Source organism: Channa argus, chromosome 8 (genome assembly GCF_033026475.1).
Source record: "Channa argus isolate prfri chromosome 8, Channa argus male v1.0, whole genome shotgun sequence".
Lineage (NCBI taxonomy): Eukaryota > Metazoa > Chordata > Actinopteri > Anabantiformes > Channidae > Channa > Channa argus.
This window is the reverse complement of record NC_090204.1, coordinates 3577731-3600778: the sequence shown is the minus strand read 5'-3', so window position 1 is coordinate 3600778 and position 23048 is coordinate 3577731. Positions and strand designations below refer to the sequence as shown.

Genomic DNA, 23048 nt, shown 5'->3' with positions numbered 1-23048 from the left:
AACAGCAAAGGAGTCATATAAATCGAGGCCAAAGTCTTAACATTATAACATGTCTTCCCCCTTCTTCTTTCACATAATGGTATGATCCTAGCGGGTCCTCACATGTGATTGACCACAGTGTACCCATCAAAATAAAGTCCCGCCCCTCTCCCTGATCGGATTGGGCTTTTCTCGATCGCTCCAAAGAATTGGCTCTTAGAGCCGGCTCGTTCGCGAACGACACATCACAATCCCACACTAATGAAGCAACAGAGGCAGACAGGTCCCCAGATTGGGTTAAAACTGTTGCTACAGACGTTTGAAGTGATGTCAGTGCCATGGCAACAGGTGTAGACTACAAGTCCAGGGGAGCTCACAATGCTAACAAGGACTAGCTAAGTACAACAGTATGTAGTGGCTTCAGTATAAGTTGGCTAATGAGTGGCTTCATCCAATGGTAAGCTGTGATAGAGAAGCTGTTGGGAAATCAGGCATTTTAGCCTGCAACAATCACAAAAACACCCACAGAATTCTGGAGGGACTGGTCTACTCTTTAAAATGATTGTATTAGCACTCAACATATAAACCATGAAAAAGCCTCAAAGGCTAATGAGAGCTGTGGTTTCTGGCTTATATGCTAAAAGTTGTTTTTTTTTTTACTGGCATTGGACCTTTGGTTTAGAGTGTACTGTATGTACACACAAGCATTTCTGAAGGGCTGATGGAACAAACACAGATACACAGAAGTGAAAAATAGTGTTAACAGGTATTAAACAGAAAGAGAGTGGAATTCAAAGAAACAGACAGATACAGCAAAAAAAGTATGAATCTTTTGCAATCTTTTGCTTGACTAACATCTGATAAAGTGCACTCCCTAAGTGACACTGTGTCACTTGGTACTGAGTCACAAATGATGGTGTATGCTACAAAATAAGAGTGATTGCATTATTATGTGTTTTTTTACCATCACAGACTGTGTTTATTAGTCAATAATTCACCTTAACGTTATCCATGCTCGAAGTGTAGAGGGAGGGCTTTCGGAGGACGGCTTCAAAGTGCAGGCCAAGAACTACAGACTGTATGCTGCTATAATAACTATGTTTCTTATTAAAATCTATTAGGGTTGGATGAATTACTCTCCACTTTAGCAAATACTTACAAGTAGATTCTTTTAAGCAGAAGTGGAAAAACACATTTAAGTGTACAAAATATAATATCTATACATACATGCATTCTTGCTTACCACTCTGTTGTTAGTTTTTAAAACAGAAAACTCAATTCAACATACTTTACCTTGTAGGTTTTTATCTGCTAAGGTTCAACAAAATAATACCTCCACATTCTTTGTCTCACGGGAAGTGCTTAATGTGTCTTTTGGCTGCAGAAACAACAGCAACAATCATCTTGGTAAGGGTCAGTGTTGGGGTGATAGGAGAGTCGATCCCAGCTGACACAGGGTGAGAGGCCTTAAAAATACTGATTCCATATGTTGAAAGTCATCCATAATTTGTCCCAGTAATACATACAAGTTGAAAGAGGTAAACCACTGTTTGTCTTCTGTGTCTGGTTTATCAGTAGTTCATTTTAAATAATTAAAACAGCTAATGTTAAGCTTTGGATATGTTTTCACACCATTAAAAGTAAACAATGTAATACACTCCTTTGTAAGACTATTGATTCTGTTGTGTTAACATAGCAGGCTGCTGTTTACATAGATCAAGGGTTTGCCAAGATTACCAGGAGGTGCAGTATTCTGAGACAGGTTGTGGATGAAATCTGGTATGCAGTGTGTGAGGTTGTCAACAATAGCGCGTCTATGCAGCAGGCCGGAGGGACGATAACCTCCTGTACCGGCCGTTTGATGGCACCGTGGATACATACTGATGCCGAGCAAAACAATGCATTTAGAAACCGCGTTTCCACATTCAACTCCGAAAGAGAGTCAGAAAATCCTTAACTACCGTTTAGGATTTGATTTAGCGTCAGATGGTAGCAAGTGAGTGAAAACATGGACAGAGAAAGAAGAACTACTTTTTATGGTCCATCGCTACAGTTACATTGGGCAAGTTGCAGTGGCATGATGTAACTATACTTTTGCATTATGAACTAAGCTGTAAAAACAACACTAATACGGGTGTGTTATCACTTTAACAAGTTGTTATGACAAGCTTGTTTGCAAACTGTTGTTTATTTGCACATCCAACAGACAAAGAGCAACATTAGCAATTTTCTGGCCATTCAGGAAATAGATTTTTATAAACCTGCACCAGTTATTTATCGAATTGAGCAAATCACTAGTGTTATTTTGATGCTTATTAGTGTTGGTAAGCCGTTGTACAGATCTCAGATATCGGTGCCTACATCTTCTTAACACTAATGACAGCCCTGTCATTAGTCACATACAAAACAGTTAAATCAGGGGTTTGAATAACAAAACAATGAGATAAAAAAAGGTTGCAGGGCTCTGTACAGCTGAGGAGAAACGAGAGTCATGTTACTCTAACCTGCTCATTCAGCTCTATAATCAGGACCATTTACACTACACATAATTATTTTAGCTAATATTAATGTAAGAAAAATAGATCATAGCAGCGGTAATGATTATTTGCCCATGTGCAAAAATAAGGCCTTAATCTGCATAAATACAAATATTGTTTGTTGTTACATACGGTGTGGATCATGTCCATAAAAAGAAATCTATTTGTAAAACTGAAAAACACAAATTGACAGTTGTTCCTTTCCTTGATTTGCTCTACTGACTTATAATTCCTTTTAATTGGAAGAAAGGAAACAAACAGAAATTCAGTTTCCTGACACATAGACAGTTTTTTAAGATAAAGTTTAAGCTGTGGCAGAGCTTTTCATTACATTCACACTGCTTATAGAAAATGGACTGGAAATGACAGTAATATTCATTCCCAGCATGTGCAAAAGATGACGACCATAAAAATGTTGTCACAGGAGTCTCAGCCTTTTGCTGACTGTACATGCCACTGCTGCAGCTGTACTTCTCACTTCACATTGGTGTACACCTTCATATGAAATAGACTGTGGATATGTTACTGAACATTTGACAATATTCCAGTAGGGGCCTGCACATCATTTGCTTCCTAACTCACCCAAAATGTGGGCCTTCTTACGACACGTTAGATAGCTATTTAAGCTAGTTTGCATGGAGAAACTAGTTGTCATGAACAACTAGGTCTCCTCAGTGAGTAGCAGCAACATGATCTGTTTAATATGAGCAGTGAAACCTGACGTTTGATTAAAGTGTTGTTTCATAATGATGTAAAACAAAATTGACACAATATATTTCCAACAAAATGTGTCTTAGGTTGCTTCCTTTTCACAAGGTTGCAAACAAAATCAAACAACCTTGCTTTTACCAATTTTGAGAGATTAAATATTAACATTTCAAACATATATGAAATGCAACGTCTCAATTCTCAAAAAAAAAAGATGCCAAAACAAATTAAAATGGTTTGTTACTGTCCTTGTCACACTAAATTAGATTTTTTAAATAAAATCTGAAAAAAGGAAATAAATCACCTTTTAAGATATTAAATAGATATTTTTGTAGATGTTAATGTGTTACATGTTCAGCAGTTATGAAAAGGGGTCTAGCGTTGTGATTTCAGAAACTTCTTGCATTTCACAATAGATTTAAAGTGTGTGACTTTATACAATGTTATTTACAGTACAATGGACAAAAGACGAAATTGACATTTGATCAGCGGGGTTCTGTTCATTTGCTACAGAGGTTGCCATTATTCAATTAGTGAGAGACAATGGCACAGTAGGAAGTGGTGAATGTTTGCTGTACAGCGTGCTAATGGAGAGTATGTCCTGCAGCGTAAATGAGGGAGCAGTTACGTGGCAGGATCAATAAACTGCACGTCACATTATTTTCCATACAGTGACCTCAGCTAGAGATGATCCTAACAAGACCTAATTCATTTTTCTTTCTTTCTTTTGTTCGGGTCTGTTTTTTAATCTTACTAACAGTTTTAAGAATTGTTAGTACATCACAGACCAGCTCCCGAAAGAAAACTGTAGCTGACATGGGCTGCTCCATGTCTGTTTGTCCACAAATATATTATTGATTACAGGTCATCGCTGGGTCATAAAGAAGTTGTAAACCAGGTTGGGATGTTTTCATGTCAGTGAAAGTGTCTTTGCTTTGGAGAGTTATAATCAGGGGTGGATTTAGAAATGTATTATTGGGGTGGCCAGGCAGAGTTTTTTGAAATTTTAAAAAAATTAAACTCTATGTTCAAAGGATGATAGTGGGCTTAATAAAGTGTTTGTTCAGTGTCAGAAATGTCGAATATGTAAGTGATCTACATTTCTGAGAAGTAAAAATTCCTGCTTTGCAGTGATAATATGCCTGGCAAACACTATAATCTACTGTTACAAATTATATGAAACCACCTGAAATGTGCATAATATTACAATTTTATTTATTTATAAGTGATAAGTTCCTTGAGCTGAAAGTTCTGTAGAAGGTAACTACCACCATTGTGACACTGGCTGGGCCAGTCAGATACTGTGGGCGGCCATTGTGACCCCAGGCAGCCCCTCTGGACCTCCCTCTGCTTACATTAACAAATGTAACGCATACGTAGTGCAATGTAACAAAACTTATCTGTGACCTGCATATAAATCTGGCTGTGGACAAATGCTGGGCTTAGATGAGTAAGATGAGATCTCTCATGTTTGTGAGCTAGCTGTCGAGACAGCTGTTACCGGTAACAGGAAACTCTGTTTAAGACGCATCCAAGCTGAGGAAACATGATCTCATCAACCAACAGTGATAAAAAATGTTTTTGTTTAAATACGAAGTCCTTGACGCATTGCTTCTTGTCGTTATTTAAGAAAATCCTTCAGTAGTGGTGCACTAGCTGTTAATATGGAGCTCAGTCACCCTCTCCCTAGGCACTGACTGACCCAGTTTTTCAAATGCAGTGAAAGAATTCAATTTCAGTGTAGGTGTGTGATTTGGATGATATATGAATAAACAGAGGTGTCTTGTGTAATGAAACTAGAAATTCGCTCAGAAACTAAAGAAAAGAGTTTGAAGCAAAGATTCCTTTTTATGGTGGTGATGGAAAAAAGACACCCTTCAGATTTGGCTTTTACCGCCCACTGCTCGGATGTTACAGCTCTAATTGATATAGTTATCAGTGATTCAATGATGTGCATAAAAAGATACCTTTGAAGTTAACATCACAGAGTTTTGGTGTGAATTTCAAATGTGCTACAAATCTAGAACAGTTTCTTGAGGAAACAATAACAGCCCTGATTAGTGAAACAGATTCAGTCTCTATTTTCCTCAGAGCCATTTAAACAACATCAGAGGCTGAAAAACAATTCTGCATTAGCAGAGTCACTGTCATTTACCACATTTTCCAGGCCACTGTGTGATTTATGATCCTCGCCAATCCACTCTGTGCTGTGCTGTGGGTTGGATTACAGATGCCAGGCCTATTTGTAGGGATATGCCATTAAATGACACAGAGACAAGAGTTAATTGTAGTACACTCACAGTTTATTCAACAAGCATTCACTTGAGAATTACAGTTCTCTTGCAGTGGAAATAAAATTAAAGTTTAAGTGAAATTAAAATAATTGTTTACAAAGAAGAGATCAGTACACACCCATATATGTATATATATATATATATACTATACATATATGGGTGTGTTTGGACTTTGGTTGGTCTTTGTGGAGTTTTGGGGTGAAATACACAACATATTGGAATATTGTCAAATGTTCAGTAACATATCCACAGTCTTATGTTGTGTGTTCTTCTTGTTTGTAGTCTTGGGGGAACTAGATTTGCTCCGTAGGCCCACGGTTTTGCCATGTAATGCTGCATGTAGGTAAATGTTGACTTTGCATAATTGTTTTTGGAACAGTTCCCTGTTCGGCATAGCAGCATTACCCCTTAAGGTTCCAACAACCTTTTTGTTTTTGTAGTGCTGCAGTAAACTTGGCTGCTCACGTCCTGTTAAGGGGAGTTGTCAGATCTTGGTTGCTTTCCTGTACTATCAGGAGATGGTGCATAAGACGTCAGGAATGAGCTCACGTAGTAGTGTTGTAGGGACTGCTATCAAGTCTTGTTGTTTGGTGGGAGCATTTTCAAGATGGGAGACATCTCGGGGATTTTTGGACAAATGTCCTAAGAAGAAATTATAGAAATTTGTAAAACATGATTTTGAAGGCAAATGTTCACCCTGCTGCTGTTGAGCTCTTTTTGATGCACACAAATATAAAATTTGAGGAACAAAAAAAGGGTTATGTATGAGAGAGCACATGAAAAAGCAAAACAACAAGGTCAACTTGATAAGCAGATTGCAGAAGAAAAATAAGCCACCAAGCAAGAAAAAGTGCACCTGCAGCAAAACACACTTTTATAAAAGTAAAAAAAGTGGTGTAGAGCATGACTCCTTCTCTTCATCTGAATAGAGAGAATATGGATATTTTAAGTTATGCAAAGCTTTAACCAAACTTTTATGTAAAGGATCCAGAGGCCTTTTTTTTTCTCTATTTAAATTAATTGGTGATGAAAGGCACTGGCTGCATGGTGCTTGCTCTGTAGTGTTGCAGTTTGAGAACAAGCGTCCTTGTTGTCTTTGTGATCTTCTGATGGCCATAAGTAGCGTGAAGCCAGTAGTACTAAAGGCACATGAGCTGGTCCCTGACGACAGAGGTTTAAAAAGTGGAGAAAGGGGATAAAAAAGATGCAACTATTGAATTTGCTGAGGATTTTGAAAGCACATTTTTCCTGTTGGTGTTCTGCTCTGAATGTCACTAAATGTGATTCACTGCTAAACGTGGTGGTTCTAGAGCAGTTCAAGAACTTAGTGCTAGACAATACTGCTGTTTATATCAGAGAACAAAAAGTCAAACATCTACTTTGGCTGAAGATTAGGTGGGTGGGCTTTGTTGTTCCAGGGGAGAGAGTGCACCAGTGGGCGATGAGTTCTCGTTTGGTCCCCCTGTTCAACCTGTTGGTGCCAGAGTCAAAAAATAGTTGTGGCCTGTGTGACCTTGGTGTCATAACAGGCCTTCTGTTTTATAGGGTTTTATTTTCCTGCTTGATAGCCACCACAAACCCCAGTACAGTGTGATACTGGTGCCGTGTCCCCTTTCATTCAAGCTTCAGTGATGCCTTTTAACACTGGTGAATTTGTTCCTGTTTTGGGAATGTAGCTGGACATTTTGCAAGTTCCTCTCCACAAAGTTGAAAGCCGCTTTCATATCCGTTTGAAGGCCAAGTAGATGATGGTGCCATTCTTTCTTCTTTTTTTTGATAAATTGGAGGCGTGAACATTATTGAGTGATTAGTCAACCTGTATGGAAGAGTGAGGAAAGTAACAGAATTACTCATTTTAATTTATTTAAGTTTAGATTTTAGACTCAGGTTTCATATTTGAAAGCAGTTTACAGGAAAGTTAGGGTTAGTTACTGTGGCAGCTGATTCTGTGTCTAGATCTCGTGGCCAATGAGTGTTGCCTTGTCCTTATTTCTACACATTTTGTACCCTTGTACTCTCGTAGACTGCTTTCAGTGGTGCCAGGTTTCTGAGGGATGACAGGGAGTGCTGGGTTAGTTAGGGGGATAAATCGACCATTAGGGGACGATGCAATATTAATTTCTTTCTATTCTTAATTTCTTTCTTTTTGTTAGTTTTTTTTTTTTTTGAGAAATTGTATTTCAAGATAGCTGCAACTACGATTTCAGTAGTCAAAACTAAATCTAAATTTCTAAAACTCCTTTAAAAGTTTAAGTGGAAGATTTCACATTAAATCGCTTGGCTGGATATAGATTGAACATATTTCTACTTCAGTTCTTCCCGTTCAAAAAGAACATTTTAAATATCCACAATGTCAGTCTTTCTGTCCACAATTGTCATTTCAGATATTGGTGAAGTCGAAAGCCCAAAACACAATATTGGCAGTGTCTTAGGAAGAATGATGTTGTGGATATCTGTCTTCTTTTTTACTTGGAAGAATTACAACTATCTACAACAGATATCCAGTCTAGGGATTTTAATATCAAACCACTTGCCATATCACACTTGTATCACCACAGTAGGTCAGTCAGGCTGCCATAGTAGGTCAGTAGAAGAGTGCTGTCGAACCTTTGTGGGTAACTGTACTCTGGCAGGTTGCTGGCTTGTAAATTAGTCGATCTCACGCAGAGGCACTTGAAAACATGTATTTATTGTTATTAGTTTCTTCAAATACCAGTTCTTGGTAGTGTGATTTAATTTCTCCATAGGGTCCCATATCTATTTAAACCTCATGGATCAGTTAACATGACTTAACATTATTGGGTTCTCGCTATACATCTTTATAGGCTTGACTTTATTCTATAAAGTGCCTTGAGATGAGTTTGTTGTGAATTAGTGCTATATAAATAAAGTTGAATTGAACTGAATTATCTTTACATGGTTTACAGTAGTGCACCACAGAGGTCCGCAGTGATTTTGATAAAACTGGCTCGCTGGTTTAAAAAAAATAAGCACCTATAATGTAGTTGTAGCTGTTCCCCCATTGTTCATAGTTTATAATTCCAAGCACAAAAGTCATAATTCAGATTTATCTCAAAATAGTCACCTAGAGCATTGCAATGGTGTTGAGCTCTAGTAAATAATTTTGTAAATTCACTTTCCCATATTCTGTCAGGGAAGATATCGTTTATTGAACTGTTGTGGTTTTCCAAGCAGAACTAATATAAACCCTCAATTTGTGAGTGACTATGTCAAATCATGAAACACAGATATGTGCAGTTATACATGACAAAGAGTAATAACAAAAGGTCAGTGTAGCGTGGGGTTAGTGTGGGACCCCTCATTAGTTATGAAACTCGAATGTACGAGCACACCTTGCTCTAGTCAATTCTATGATCAAACATTTTGGCTCTTGCTTAACATGTCCCAGATAACTTTGAGGCATCAGTGTAGCCAAATAAATGAGAACAGGGTATCATGCGCCTGAAATACTTTGGGCATGATTATTTTCCAGGCAATCATTCCCACTCTCCTATTATCACAACTGTCAGTGAGGCTTATCTCTGCCTGCCTGCCTCACCAGTTAGGGCTTAGACACATCTTCGGAACAACCACCGAGCATTGTTCTAATGAGGTTACAGCCCGAAGCAAAGTGATTTGTTATGGTGGCCTTTTAGATGGGTCCTTAATTTCATCAGTGAAGCGCTATTAAACAGCAAAGGTCTGATGGGAAAGAACCAAGCTGAGGGACCTTTGACATCCTCACAGTGGCAGTTGCATAACCCTGCATACCAGAGATACTTGTGCTTTTAGAAGTAAAGGATCACATTCATAATTAGAACCTTAGATATTGACATCACGTTATTTTTGATTGTTTATTTTGATTTCAAAAACAGGCATTTTTATTTGTATTTTCAAAGCTAATTGTTAAATTGGTAAACGCAAATTTGCACATTTTCAGTTTTAACATGAATGTTAAACGTTAATAATGTTTTTATTTAATGGCATTATTTTTCCTCTGGGTAAAAAAGTTGACCTAACTTGTTCTTTTCAAGTGTTCGGAATTTAGCCAGGTGTCACCTAACTGAAAAGTTTTGTTTGCTCGACAGAATTTCGGAAACTTGCTGATTGAAATATTTTTTAAAAATACAACAAATAAAAATTAGTTAACAAGGTTATTCTACACAAATTCTGTTTAGAGTACCGTGTGAAGCATGTAAAGCTAATGTTCTCTGTCTCAACAAAACCAAATTATGGAACACTGCGAGTATTCATACACAAAGTCAATACTGGAGTACAAGTACTAGCCTAAAAAAAAAACTACTGCAATTGGAAATACCATTAAAATTGTTTACCAGAGTAGATGTAATAAGAACACACTCTTTATGATGTTGGTGACGTGAATGTACAAGTCAAGCCAGATTAGTTCCCCATGTGCCTCATAAATAAGGTTTCTGCTGAAATCTAAAATGTTCGGCCCTTAAGCATAATTCATGTACAGCTTAAAGAAGAGAACCACAAAACAAAAACCTTTAATGACGCAACCCTGACCAAGTTGCTGGGCTTGGGACCGACACTGGCTTGTGCAGCCTCAGCGACTGGGTTTTGAAAAGTTTGGGGGATCACTGTTACTTCCTGGTGTGGTTCAATCTCACAATATGGTTGATCCGGCATTTTCCATAACGCAGCTATGGGTATGATTTCTTCTGACTCAGAAGTCAAATCGCGTGATGAGAGTATATCTGGAGAATGACGTTTGTGCCTCATAAATTGACTTGAAGCAAGGAGATTGTTTGTTACAGTCAGCAGTTTAAGCCCCTAGGCTACAAAGGCACCTGATAGTATCTTTGAGACCCTCCCTGCCTGAACAGTCCTGTCATTCATTCACCACACCCCCAGTTTGAGAGACAGGTTTTCTGTTATAAACTTAAGGCCAAACTGAGGAAAGCTGATGCCAACTTCTCCAAATTAAACTGCAAAAAATGTTACAGAACAACAGAACACTACAGATGTGATCACCGTACTTACAGGACATTATTTGTCAGTGCCTTCCAATTTCTGGGAATTAAAGTTTGACTAAAAATAACAAATTGGTTAAAACTATTTAATCTTTAGTTTGATTTAAAGTAACTACTCTCATTTCAGCAGTATAACTGTCAGTAGTACAACAGGACACAAACAGTTATGTTCAATGTTCCACTCTGACCTCCTCCCTCTGACGTATTTGTGGCTTCACAACGTCACACCCTAGACACAAAGTCACTATGGCCACATTGCATCCTGAAAAATATTGCTCTCAGAGACAGAAAACACATTATACAACACTACATGTGGAATTTTATATTCAATTTGTCTTGCAGGTGTTGATGAACTGTGTTGTCTGTGACAGGAGAGGTTATTCAAAGCGCTGCCTTTCACACTGCTCAAATTCTCACATTTTTCTCTTTGTTACAGGAAAAATTCCCAGTCTATTTTGAACAATGCTGTCTATGTGGTGATAACTGGCTAGAGATGACAGCTTTATGCTTGGATAATGATACACACCGATCTAAGAGTGGCTCTCAGGAAGGGTATTGTTTTTTTTGTTTTTTTTTCTCAGATAGAAAACTGCAGTATCATACTCAACTTATTTCTTTTGTTTGTCTGGACTTTGTACACAGTAGGAAGCATAACAGGTTGTTCTGCAGACACATGTCTACTTGGGAGCTGCTCATACCTCCTGATTTCGATACAAACTACACTCTGGCCACAGGGACATTGAAAGTCTGCCCTGTACAAAGGAGATGGCACATTGCTCCTCTTGTTTTTCCCTTTGACAGAGGATGACACATCCACACTGTGACTGGTAATGTTCTCTGATTTGGGCATCTCTGGTTCAGCTCTGGCTTGACTTATGTCTTACCTATTCGGACGAACTTTCAAGGTATCTTGCCTGGGGAAGTTTCTAATTTTCACTGCCTTTTCTCCACATTTGTGGGACCTCATCTTTTCTCCATCTATAAGCAAAAAAAAAAAAAAAAATGTCTGATTTCTCTAGTGGAAAAGCAGGTAGAGGAACTAAAGCTGCTTTTTCTTGCACAGTATCGAAAAATAGTCAGTTTGATTTAGAGGACAAGAAGAGACAAATGCTGCTTCCCTCTGACCATTTGGTAGTGCAGTGTTTTCACATCACCTTTTGGTATCGCTACAGCTCTACTGAAACCTCAACGGGGGAAGATACCAAAAAAGTACATGGCAGCTGGCACTATCTACAACGTATGCCCAATGGAAAAGCAAAAAAAGCTAAAAAGAGTCAAGTCAAGCTGGTGCTGTGCAGTGGAAAAGCGGCATACGTTTCACAAAGGGTTCCCGGTCCTTGCGAAAAGTCCCTTTAAAATGGGGCTTTTGATTCTGAAATAATTTTAAAAAAACATTTTGTCCAGACACATTTGCTAATTGGAAAATGTTAGACTGTGTCAAAATTATCCCCTACTCACTATATACGGAGTTTGCCATTTTGTAGTTGTGTCTGAATGTTGAGTGTGTAAGTCTATCCACTAAATAGTGCCCTCAAACTATCCCACAATGTAACATTAAAGTAGTGAATACAGCGTTTGCACTATTCTGCTAATAGTCCCACAATGCAATGCTCCCCATTTTAGAGAACAGCTGATAGTTTTGGCTAAACGTGACAACAGTTAGTAAGGAAGTAGGGAATGATTGAGTAGGGGGGTGGTTTTGGACAAAGCCTTAGTGTGCTAACATGCTAAAGTGATACAAATGGAAAGCATCATACATACATACATACATGCTATTTTGCATTTTTTGTCAGTTTGTAAGCATGTTAGCAGGCGGAAGTTCGCATTTTCCTCAAAGCACCACTGGGCCTAAAACCTTACAGATGTGCACGGCTGTGGACTCTAATTCAAACCATCCCTCTTAACCTATATTTGTAGGAATAGTTTTGCAGAGTTATCATCAGAATATCATTGTCCAGTCCAATATTAATATCATGTCCAATATTGCTGTTTTGGTGAGTGGGATGCTTGCTACTCTTCTTCCCTTTTGTGGAGGGGGCTTGTCACAAACCTGTCCTTGGGTTTAGTTTGTCCCAGCTTTATTTCCTGTTCTGTTCATAGCCTTTATTTTGTTGCCCCTCGTGTGTCGCTTCCTGTTACTCTGTTTGGTGTCTTTACCTACCTCGTTTGTCCTGATTTCTGTCACCTGTTTTCTTGTCCTTTTAAACCCGTCTTTCTCCTCAGTTGGTTGCCAGTTTTTCTCTTGTGTCTTGTCTTGTGTGTCTCTGTACCCAGCATTCTATGTTTGTACGTCTGTTGGTTTACCACGCCAGGTTTGGTTATTCTTTCCTCGTTTTTTTTTGACGGGGCTGCTTCAAAGCACCAAAAAAATGTACAAGTGCAAAACATATGCTATTCTGATTATCTGATGTGGGCTTTTCTTCCCCAACACATTTAGTTGAGCAAACTGGTGTCTTACATACTGGCCTTAAATAGTTTCACTGCATCTTCTGCAAAACAGCAGCAATTGTACAAAAAAAAAGGTTCATCTGCAAATGTTGATGTAGAATCATGAATATAAGATAACTGCTAGATACAATGAAAAGCAGATGTGTAATGTAGCTGCAAAAAAGTGCACATTTTAACCAAATATGTTAAGCTTTATTTCACTTACTCATCACTGAATGCATCCAAAACCAGCATCAGAGGCAACATGGCACTCATTCCCCTTTGTTCCTGTACTTACCTACTGGTTTATTGAATAAATGTTTTTCATTATCAGTGATTCAAATTATCACGTGTTGCCAAATCAGCAACATCTGAAAGTGATATATAAACAATTCAGACCAGGTTGGTGCTTTGAACAAAGACACTGTGTGAGCCTCCATTCAGAGGCCCAGCTGCCTCCACAGTGTGATCTCTGGCATAGTGCACTCGATGTCACATTCAGATCAAAGTATCGTGAATGAAGTCCTACATTCTCAAAGTGCCAACAGCACCGCTCTAAATAGAGATTTTTAAATAGACAATAGGTCTACAAATATCTCCTAGTTCTGCTTGATTTTGACTTTTGTGGAACTCCTCTTGCAGTGACTCACACACTATTCCTGTACATGTGCTGCTGTTTATTTTTAGAGGCTTTGAGTATGATCCCTCGTAGGAGATCAGATTCTCAGGCAGAGTGATAAAATGGATTTCTCTGTTCACTAAACAAAGCCATACAGATGAGCCTCAAAAGTTGTCTTAATGGCGCAGGAAAAAAAAGAAAGAAAGAAAAGGTTATATAACTGAATGGATAGCATAATAACTCAGCCTTTTAGGTGAGTTTTTCTAACTAATGTGAAATATAACAGTTTTGCTGGCAGCAGCTGTATTCTCACTGGCAGAGGATTTTGCCACTTTGCACTGAAATATGCAAAAACTGACATCATCACCAGTGCCAGTGAAGTAACACCACACTCAGCTACACTTCCAACAAAATTCAAATCTACATTTCATTATGTTCCGTTGAACCTGAAAGTACCTGAAAGTGTAGTCAACTGAATCTTTTATTAACACATAAAATATGTACGCATGGCCAAAACTAACACCTGCATAAAGTGTTCTAACACCACACCTCATAAATAATATGAGCTCAGTTAACAGACACTAATTGGAGTGCCACACAGCCTTTCCAACAGGAACAAGAGATGCTGTGGAAAATCGGTTATCCGGTGATACAGTGAGCAAAATGGAACTGATTCTGCACAGGTTCATTTCTATGTGGTTTGCACTGACTATCAGCTTCTTAAGGTCATGTGACTTTCTGTGTTTTTATATGGGACGTCCTCTGCTGGTATATACAGTTGAGAAGCAGTGTCTACATTTTTGATTTTGTCTCGTTATTGTAATATAGTTTGTGTATTTCTATTGTCTTTTTTCTTAAATGGTAACTTTAAAGATATGACTTTATTTTATATAAGTAAAAATGTTTCATTTTAAAGAACTACCTTTTACTGTGGATTAATACAAATTTGGAACCTTTAGCGTTTATCCAAACAACTCTTTTAGCTGAAAATCTATCAGCTGGAGCTCTGTGAACTGGTTTAAAACACTGTCTCCAGGTAATTTTGTGTGGTTGTCCTAGAAATATGTAACATGATGCTAAACTTGTCCCACAAGCAAAACCTAGTATCCCCATTAGTTGATGATCAATATAAAGAACCAGGAATAAAAGAACACAGTTTTTTTTAATTTATTTTTATTTTTTTTTATTTTTTTAGCTAAGTCCTAGGATTTTAAGTGATTGGAGCAGATAAGACCACACAAGTTACCACTGAAGAAAACCAAAGATTCACAACCTAATTTTAAGATACTCTCTTCTACGTGTTGTTGGCTGTAGCTTGTCCACATTACGTGTTACATGAAATGGTCTGTTTCTGGCTTATAAGAACAAAGTGCCATCCTGAATATCACTTGATATTCAAAATCATTTTGACTTATTGGACCGAACATTTAGTTGAAAACTGTTTTGTTTTTGTTTGGTAAAAGTCCTGAGTCCTATAATGTCATGCTCATAAAGAAATTCATCTATAATCTAATAATGACCATTATTATTGAAAAAGCCATTAAAAAGATAAACAAACTGAAAAGTCAACAGCTGTTTAACACATTAATGCTTCCTCCAGAGATAGATAAAGCATCATATAAATATCTGACTTGCACGAATCGGTTGTCTTTTAAGGAACACCCTCATCTACAGTTAGACTTTGTTAATGCTCTCTCTCTAAGTCTACCTTAAAATGTCATGTGAGATCCAGTTTTGGATGTTTCCAAGGAGCAGCAAACAAATGACACATCACTCCTGGATGCAAAACATCTGGAACACAAAAGACTTGGAGGAGTTTAAACGGAGGCAGCTGTGAGGGAGCTCGGCAGACGAAGTGATTTCTTCAACATGAATCCTGCTCTGATGCTGGTGGCGTTGTCTTTGGTGGCCACAGTGGCAGCTCAGTCTCAAGACCATTATGATATGGACTGGGTCAACGGTTACCGCCAGGGCTTCAATTTCCAGTGTCCCCACGGAGAGGTGCTTGTGGCCATCAGGAGCTATTTCAGCGAGAAGGATGGCGCAGATCGCCTCTGGTCATTTGAGTGCCAGCCCACGCCTGAGGGTCTGGGGGAGCCCAGTGACTGCTGGTGGGATGACATCAACCGTGCTGGGATGGAGTGGTGGGTCCTTTGTCTTATATTTGTTTGGTAATCACTTGTTGACCACCTTTTTATACTTTCTCTGACTTTTCACCACTTTATATGTCAGCGATTCTTCTTGTTGGATGTCTTTTTCTCTGTTGCACAGATTCACAAAACTCATGCTGATGAACTTTTTTAGGCTTTTCTCAAGTTTATAATCATACACTAAACACCATCACATTACTTGTATTGGGCAGCAGGAATTTAACAAGCAGTAGTTTATGAATAATTATACAGAATGATGTAGGACTACTTTAATTCAAACCAGTCATGTCGGAACATCTGAGTCAGGTCACACGTGGACAGGCACTGTTTTAAATTATCTTTCCACATTTTGCTGTGCCAATTTTCTTTGATTAGACTGTAAATAGTGTAGATAGTGTAACATTTTTTACTAACATGTATGCCTAAATTAAACTGGACAAACTGTTCTAGTATGTATTTCATTAATGACTAAATATGTTCACTAAGTGCCAGGTGTACACAGGTGTGTAAAGCTAACTAGCTAGCTTAACTGAGAGCACTGTTAGCTTGTTGACACCTGAGCAGCGTTTTAATTTGGGGATAGCATCCTTTGAAGGCTGCATTTGAGGACCAATTGCATCTCACTGCCAGGACAATGTTGTCCCATTCTGAACGCTCCACAGCCAAACATATCCCACAATCCTTTGTGCAAGGTAATTTAGGTGATGTTGGTGGCTAGCTAGCTAGCTTGCAACAAGTTTTCCTAAAATGTGTTTCGTACATGACATTAGCTAGCTCAGCTGCTCGGCTGCCTGCATCCAACTGGGAACAGCTGGCAATGTAAATAGGAAATCATCTGACCATCTTATGTCAGACATTGTGGTCTACACGGTCTGTGGTGACATCATGTCTACAAAAACCGCATAGACTGTGTCATCTGAGGAATGCATCCCCAACATTAAGACAGAGCTTTGGTCCACATTAAAATGGAATACAGCTTTGAAAATCTTAGGTAGGTCACATGATCAAATAACTGCCATTTATTCTAAACTGGATCGGTGTTTCTACAGTAAATGAAATGCATATTTGTCCATGCATATGTTGAGAAAGGTATTCTGGTCTGCAAATACCTTGTACAACCCAATCTAGATTAGCTGCCAGTTTGCTAATTTGTCTTTGCTTAAACAAACTGTCCATCAAAGCTTTGACTTCAGACTTTCCAGATGTGTATTGTCTGTTACTTTCATAAAAGAATTCTGAACTGTGTCCATTGTTTTCTCATTCAGAGAAACACAGCCAGGTCCTCCTGGGCCTGACTCACATCTCTTCAGAACAGTCGTAAGCATCTTCAGCTGACAGTTCTGGGAACACAACCAGTAGATTTGATGGATGAAGATTCATCCAACAGGCTGTGTCAATGGCCCTTCAGTGATTGTGTTTTATAGGCCACAATATCTTCCTGAACACACCATTGACAAAAACGGGACAGTAAAAAACAAATGGTTTAACCAGAATAACTCGGTTTAACTCACTGAATGGCAGCAAGAAAAAAGTCTTGCCCTTTCCTTACTTCTTGTCTGACTTTCTTTGGATGCAGTCAGATAACCTTTTCATTTTACTCCACTCCAAATACCACAACCTCACATAAAGATGTTTGAGTACCCAGTAACTGCACTCAGAGTTTGTTCTAATGAAAGGACTTGTATCAACTGTTGAAAAACCTGTTTGAAAAGAGAACTGTATCCTGACATTGCTTTGTAAACAGCAGCTTAAATCCTAAACCTTAGAGGTAGCTGATTCAGCTGTATCAATTTTAGATCATATTTTCTGAACTGGAGAAAAGCACATTTGTGCTCTTCAGATTTACATTGAGTCAGGCCTGACTGCACCAGGTTGACTGATTCCATGATAAAGGCTGTGAACACCCTCTGTCACTGTCACACCATTTCAATTACATTGACTAGAACATTGCCCTGCAGGGAAACTACCCCCATTGGCTGAATGACTGAAGGCTGTGCCCATGTTGCCATGACAAACATCTACACATGTTGCAGCTCTTGCTGCCTGGACCTGTTTTTTTTTTTTTTTTTTGTGGTGATAGCAGTAGGTTTTAAACCATAAACAACCTAGATTTTCAACAAAAGAGTATTGACCTAGCACACAGTTTCTGTTGATCTAAAAAACATATATACGTGTTTCTGTCATGTAAGTAGTTAAGATTTGTCTACAGCGAAATTAAAGATTTGGAATTAATGGATATACATCGGGTCATATTTGCACTTTTTCATTGTTATTAATAAACACATTGTTTTTAACTAAAGGACTCTTGTTTCTCTGCAGGACTTCAACTTGCACCCGCAACGGCCTGGTAGCAGGTGTACAAAGCAAGTACTTTGAATCAGTTCTCGACCGAGAATGGCAGTTCTTCTGCTGCTATTACAAACGCCGTTGCCCATACTCCTGCATGTATGTTTTCACAACATTATAAACATGTTTAAATATTGGCTTACTGAGAAATACACTTGTGCACTTTCTTGATGAGTTAGATGAAAACGGTAATATCTCTCTCATATGTGACCCAGCAGATGGTTAGTTTAGAGGTAAACAGCTGGGTCATGTCATAAATAATAAAAATACACCTACCAATGCCACTGAAGCTCATTTAACACATTATATGTTGTATGTTTGGTGAATACAACCTTCCTGGTTCTACAGATACTTTGTGGCAGAATTTGTCTTAGCTATTAGGTTGCTAGAAGGGCATGGATCGTATATTTCTGTCTGAACCCCAGAGTGTGGTCGACAAACTTAACCTGAGCCCAACAAAGCGTATTGTATTTTATGTCCGAACCTGATCCAAGCCCGACACAGTTGTGCACAGCAGTGTTTTTTTCTAGTTTGGCCCTTGTATGTCTAATATCACAAATTGTGCACTTACACCCAGAAGAAACATAGCGACTATAGGCTCATTATTTTAGTGTTTAATGAAGAAACATGGATTCAATCCATGGATGGATTAAACTTTTATTTATAGTAAATATTTTCAATTATAATTATTTTTCCCAACCTACCTGACAGAATGTGACCTGAACCTAAAAAGGATTTTTACATTTCTGTCTGATCCCAATCTAAACCTCCCTCAGGCTCAGTCCAGGTATCTACCCTCTAGTAGCTCCTGGCCAGGAAAGTATCCCTGTCAAAATTAAAAAACAAATGTCATCAAACAAAAAACATTTTGCTCACGCTTAACTAACAAAGAAAAAGGTCAGCTTTAAAGGTGCTGTTAGGTTGATATTCCTACTGTTGGACAAAGTCAATTCCTAGTTGTAGCTTCATATTAATCAACTCAAAGCAAAAAAGTGAGTAAGTGTATCTCAGAAAATATCAAAGAATTTTATTCAAATGTTCATTCATACTTAGGTCAGAAAACCCTATTTCCCCCACATTTGTTTTTTTTCACAGGAAGACCAACGATATTCCTGAATACTATAGAGACGAGGCAGAGCTGGTAGTCCCAAGTTATGGTTACTTCATCCGAGGAGCCCAGACCACCTTCAGTGGAGTGCTAAGGTTGGTTCAACACTACTGAACAGCTTCTGATCCACCCTGGAGGTGGTTTCTGTCATTTAACATATTATCTAAATTCTGTCATGGCTGAGTTGGAAGAAAAGGCCCTTTGGGAGTTATTGGCAGACCAGGCAAAAAAGTTTAAATATGCACTATTGCTAAACTCACAGGATTTTTCCCTCTCACTTTGTTTCAGAGATCGGCAGTGGAAGTACATCCTGTGCAGAATGACAGACTTTGACTGCGACTTTGAGAATTTATAGACTTGTAAGCAGTAATTTAACCGTTCAATCTTTCCATGAGAAGTTCTAACTAAAAAAAAACTACACATTTACTCTTTCATTCAAAGAAAAACACATTACTGACATTATATATAACATATATGCTTCATGTTTTTATGTATTTACTTTTAATAAATGGATCAACCACAGGCATGTGATGTGTGCCAAGCATGCAGAATGACTTCTCTTGTGAGGTTAAATTAAAACAAACATAGGGGATCTACAGGGGGTTTGAGCTCCTCCAGAAACACTTTGGATAGCTCAAGTGTTCTCATTTATTTGTGAGAGGTACTGAAAGACCTTTGGCAGCATGTAAAAGTGGATTTTACTAAACAAACTCTAATATTCGATGCTGTGGTCATAGTGGAGAAAACACTGTCTAAGGCTCTGCTCTGAGATCACTTATCGCTTAGTTAAGGTCACGTGACTTGATGGCAACGAATCAGGCTCACAGCATTTTCATGCCAGAAAATGTACTGAGTTGCAGCGTAACTGATTAGAAGATTGTCTTGTAAGTAACAGTTGTGTATGTGATAGAAGTTTTGAAAGACTATTTTAGTATCTCTGGCAACATGAGCTTTGCATGCAATGAAAATGTGTCCCATCTGCTTTCATTTTACATCACATCAGTCCTTATTCAATTGTCTTGTTCAGGCTGCCATTTACAGTTGTAATGCTTGTAAAACTCTTGTAATGCTTTAATGAGATTAAAGCCAGGGCATTGACTTAATGTAAAGGTAGAGTGTGGACATTCATTGTGGATTATTTAAATAGATAAAAAGCTTCAATAACAGTATTTTTGAAAAATAAATACAATAATATCAACCAAGTCTAGTGTAATTGAATAACACTACAACAAAATTGTTTAGGGAATACAGTAGGTAATGGTAGGAAGCAGAACACAACTTTGAGAGAGTAAAAGCCCCCAAATGGAGCATGAACTAAGCCATGATGATGTCAACAGCTCCTCTGGGCTTAACTTGGCAACACGTCTTAATATTGCCATAACACAAAGAGAGTGCTGGTAGGGCCTGACATCAGGGATCACTGTATCAACACCTAATCACTTTTGTGATGTAATATTTCTGCCTAACATGAAAAGTGGAGGAAAATGTATTAACAACTGTGTGTAATGCAATTTAAAGAAACTCTTAAACAAATTAAAGAATAGTTCAACATTTTGGGAACCACGGTTTCTTGTTTCTTGTTAGAAGATAAGATTGATTCCCCCATATGGCCTGAGGCTTAGCATGAATACTGTCAGATGGGGTTACATTTATGTTTTACCATGAGAACAGTGTCAATCATTCCATCTAACTGAAAGGAGGTTGTTTTCTTTGAGTGATGAAAGTTTTAAGGTTTATAATTTAGAACGTGTGTCTCAACTGTAAATTTAATTTAATGATGCATGGATGAAATCATAGCACATTCTGAGTTGGGACGATGACAGATCCCTAACAAATGAGTAGACTTATCTCACTGATGAGGACCATGTACTGAAAGTTCCAGACATTAATTAGTACATGGACCTTCAGTTGGGACCAGCGTAATACTTAGTGACATGACACTTTAATTCTGTGTAAGTGAAGACTTGTGTAGCAACATGTTCTCCAACTTTCCAAATTCATCTACTACCTTAATGAGGGTCTGAATAGTGCTTCTGTGAACTTTACAAGAATAAAATATATTATATTTTCCAATTCATGTGAATCCAAGGAACAGAGCAAATGTGGAAAAACAAACTACCCACTTTCTCCAACTTGATTTTCAATTCCATTGTTTTGAACAGGACCAGCAGCTTTTCTTCACCAACGCTCTAAAGTGAGTTAAAACCTATTTAAACTTAATGGAGTGAGCTGGTTGAAGGTCAGCAGGCTTGCAGCACCGTCTTAAAAAGAGCTGGGGACTTGGCCAGTAGCTTTCAGCACTGTTTGTTTAAGGCAACTGCTGTCTCAGGGCACAGGGCCAAACACCACAGCGTGACACAGCTGTCCCCTGAGCCAGTGGCCAGTGGCCAGCCACACGCCTGCAGAGGCCTCCTGCCCTCAGAGACCCACTGTCCCTGTGGTGGAAGCCTCCTTCCTGAGCTGGGAAAAAAGTGGGCTATATTGTCCTGCTTCATCCTCTCCGCTCTCCAACACGTTTTCATTACAGCTGGATGAAAAATGATCCTTTCAAAACAATATTCACACCGGCTGTAATTAGAGTTTAAAGGAGGAGCCACAAAGCTATTAAAGTCTCCTTACTGCAATCACTTTTGGAATCTGCAGTTAGCCACCATATAATTAAGAGCTAAGTATACATTTATGGCAACAAAGCCCCATAGTAAAAATGGATTTAAGTTCTTATTAAAACCTGCTCCTGTTTTAAACAAAACACAAGAAACATGCTTCAACTGTCAATATGTAAATAGCTTCTAATGCTTTTTTTCATGGTTTTGAAACTAGAATATAATCAAAGTGGACATTTTAAGGATCACATGTAAAGATACTGAAGTGGATTTGTTCACACACTTTGGAGAAAAACATAAAGAAAATAACTTGTAGCACAACTCACTGATAGTGAAATGCTGGTATTATAGTGTGATGCAGGGAAAGCTGTTCGGACCCCTCATGATCTATAAGACATGAACCTCAAATTTTTCCATAATGACAAATATTGTTTTTTTTTAAATAGGGGTGAAGCTCGTGCATCCAGTATAGAACTTATAAATCATCAACTACAAGGACCCTTAATTATAATTTGTCTTTAATGAGACAATAACAATCTCTGAATACAAAACACAGCATGCAACATTTTGAACTCATAGCCAGTCCATGAGTACATCCCTCTCTCTGCCCTAAACCTGAGACCAGCTGGTGCAGAAAAACCTGAGTTCATTAGCTGTGATCCGGTGAGGCTTCTTGTGCAGCCAGAGCTAAAAATCAAACAATAAGAGTGTCTCAAAGAGACTACTTTTTTTTGTGCTTTCGGCTTATCCAGTACACTCAGGGTCGCCACAGCGGATCATTAGTAGATCATTAGTGATGATTTGGCTTAGTTTTTACCCCGGATGCCCTTCCAGACACAACCTTCCCCAATTTCTACCGGGCTTGGAACCGGCACTGCACGGCTGGGGATGGGGAAATGGGCTGTTGGGGGTTTAGTTAAAACTAATTTGTTACTCTTAAAGAAGTTTACTCAGTGCTCAGAACTATGCTTGGAAAAAATGCAAATGATGTTTCTTCACCTATACGACATTAATACAAATTTTTCTTGCATTGCCTAATATATACACACATTTAGAAAAAGTTTTAAATGCACCAAAACAATGTGTGTGTGTGTGTTGTTAACCAACCAAAAGCAGTATTTTTATTTTTTTAATAAGAAAACTTAATTTAAAAGCCCAATTACAATAAAGCTAATACAGCTTGTAACTAAAAATCCAGTGGTAAGTGAGGGGCTGTGTTTGGACTTGGACAGTGGGAGCCCCATTGAGTTAGCGCCATCGAGGGTGACCCTGACCCAACC

General features: G+C 38.4%; 1 protein-coding gene across 1 annotated transcript; it reads left to right on the top strand.

Annotated features, from left to right (window-relative positions):
• The first annotated feature begins 15353 nt into the window (after positions 1–15353).
• On the top strand, positions 15354–20725 carry dpt (dermatopontin). The gene is made up of 4 exons (XM_067514296.1): positions 15354–15705; positions 18031–18156; positions 19153–19260; positions 19454–20725. The coding sequence occupies exons 1-4, from the start codon at positions 15431–15433 to the stop codon at positions 19518–19520; spliced, it is 576 nt and encodes a 191-aa protein (XP_067370397.1). The 5' UTR covers positions 15354–15430; the 3' UTR covers positions 19521–20725.
• The last annotated feature ends 2323 nt before the right edge of the window (positions 20726–23048 follow it).

Excerpts from the sequence above, each read along its gene's own strand:
- dpt (XM_067514296.1), top strand. The coding sequence starts at position 15,431 with ATGAATCCTGCTCTGATGCTGGTGGCGTTGTCTTTGGTGGCCACAGTG. Across the intron at positions 18,157-19,152 it reads CGTTGCCCATACTCCTGCAT|GAAGACCAACGATATTCCTG; the intron begins GTATGTTTTCAC and ends TTTTTTTCACAG. Across the intron at positions 19,261-19,453 it reads ACCTTCAGTGGAGTGCTAAG|AGATCGGCAGTGGAAGTACA; the intron begins GTTGGTTCAACA and ends ACTTTGTTTCAG.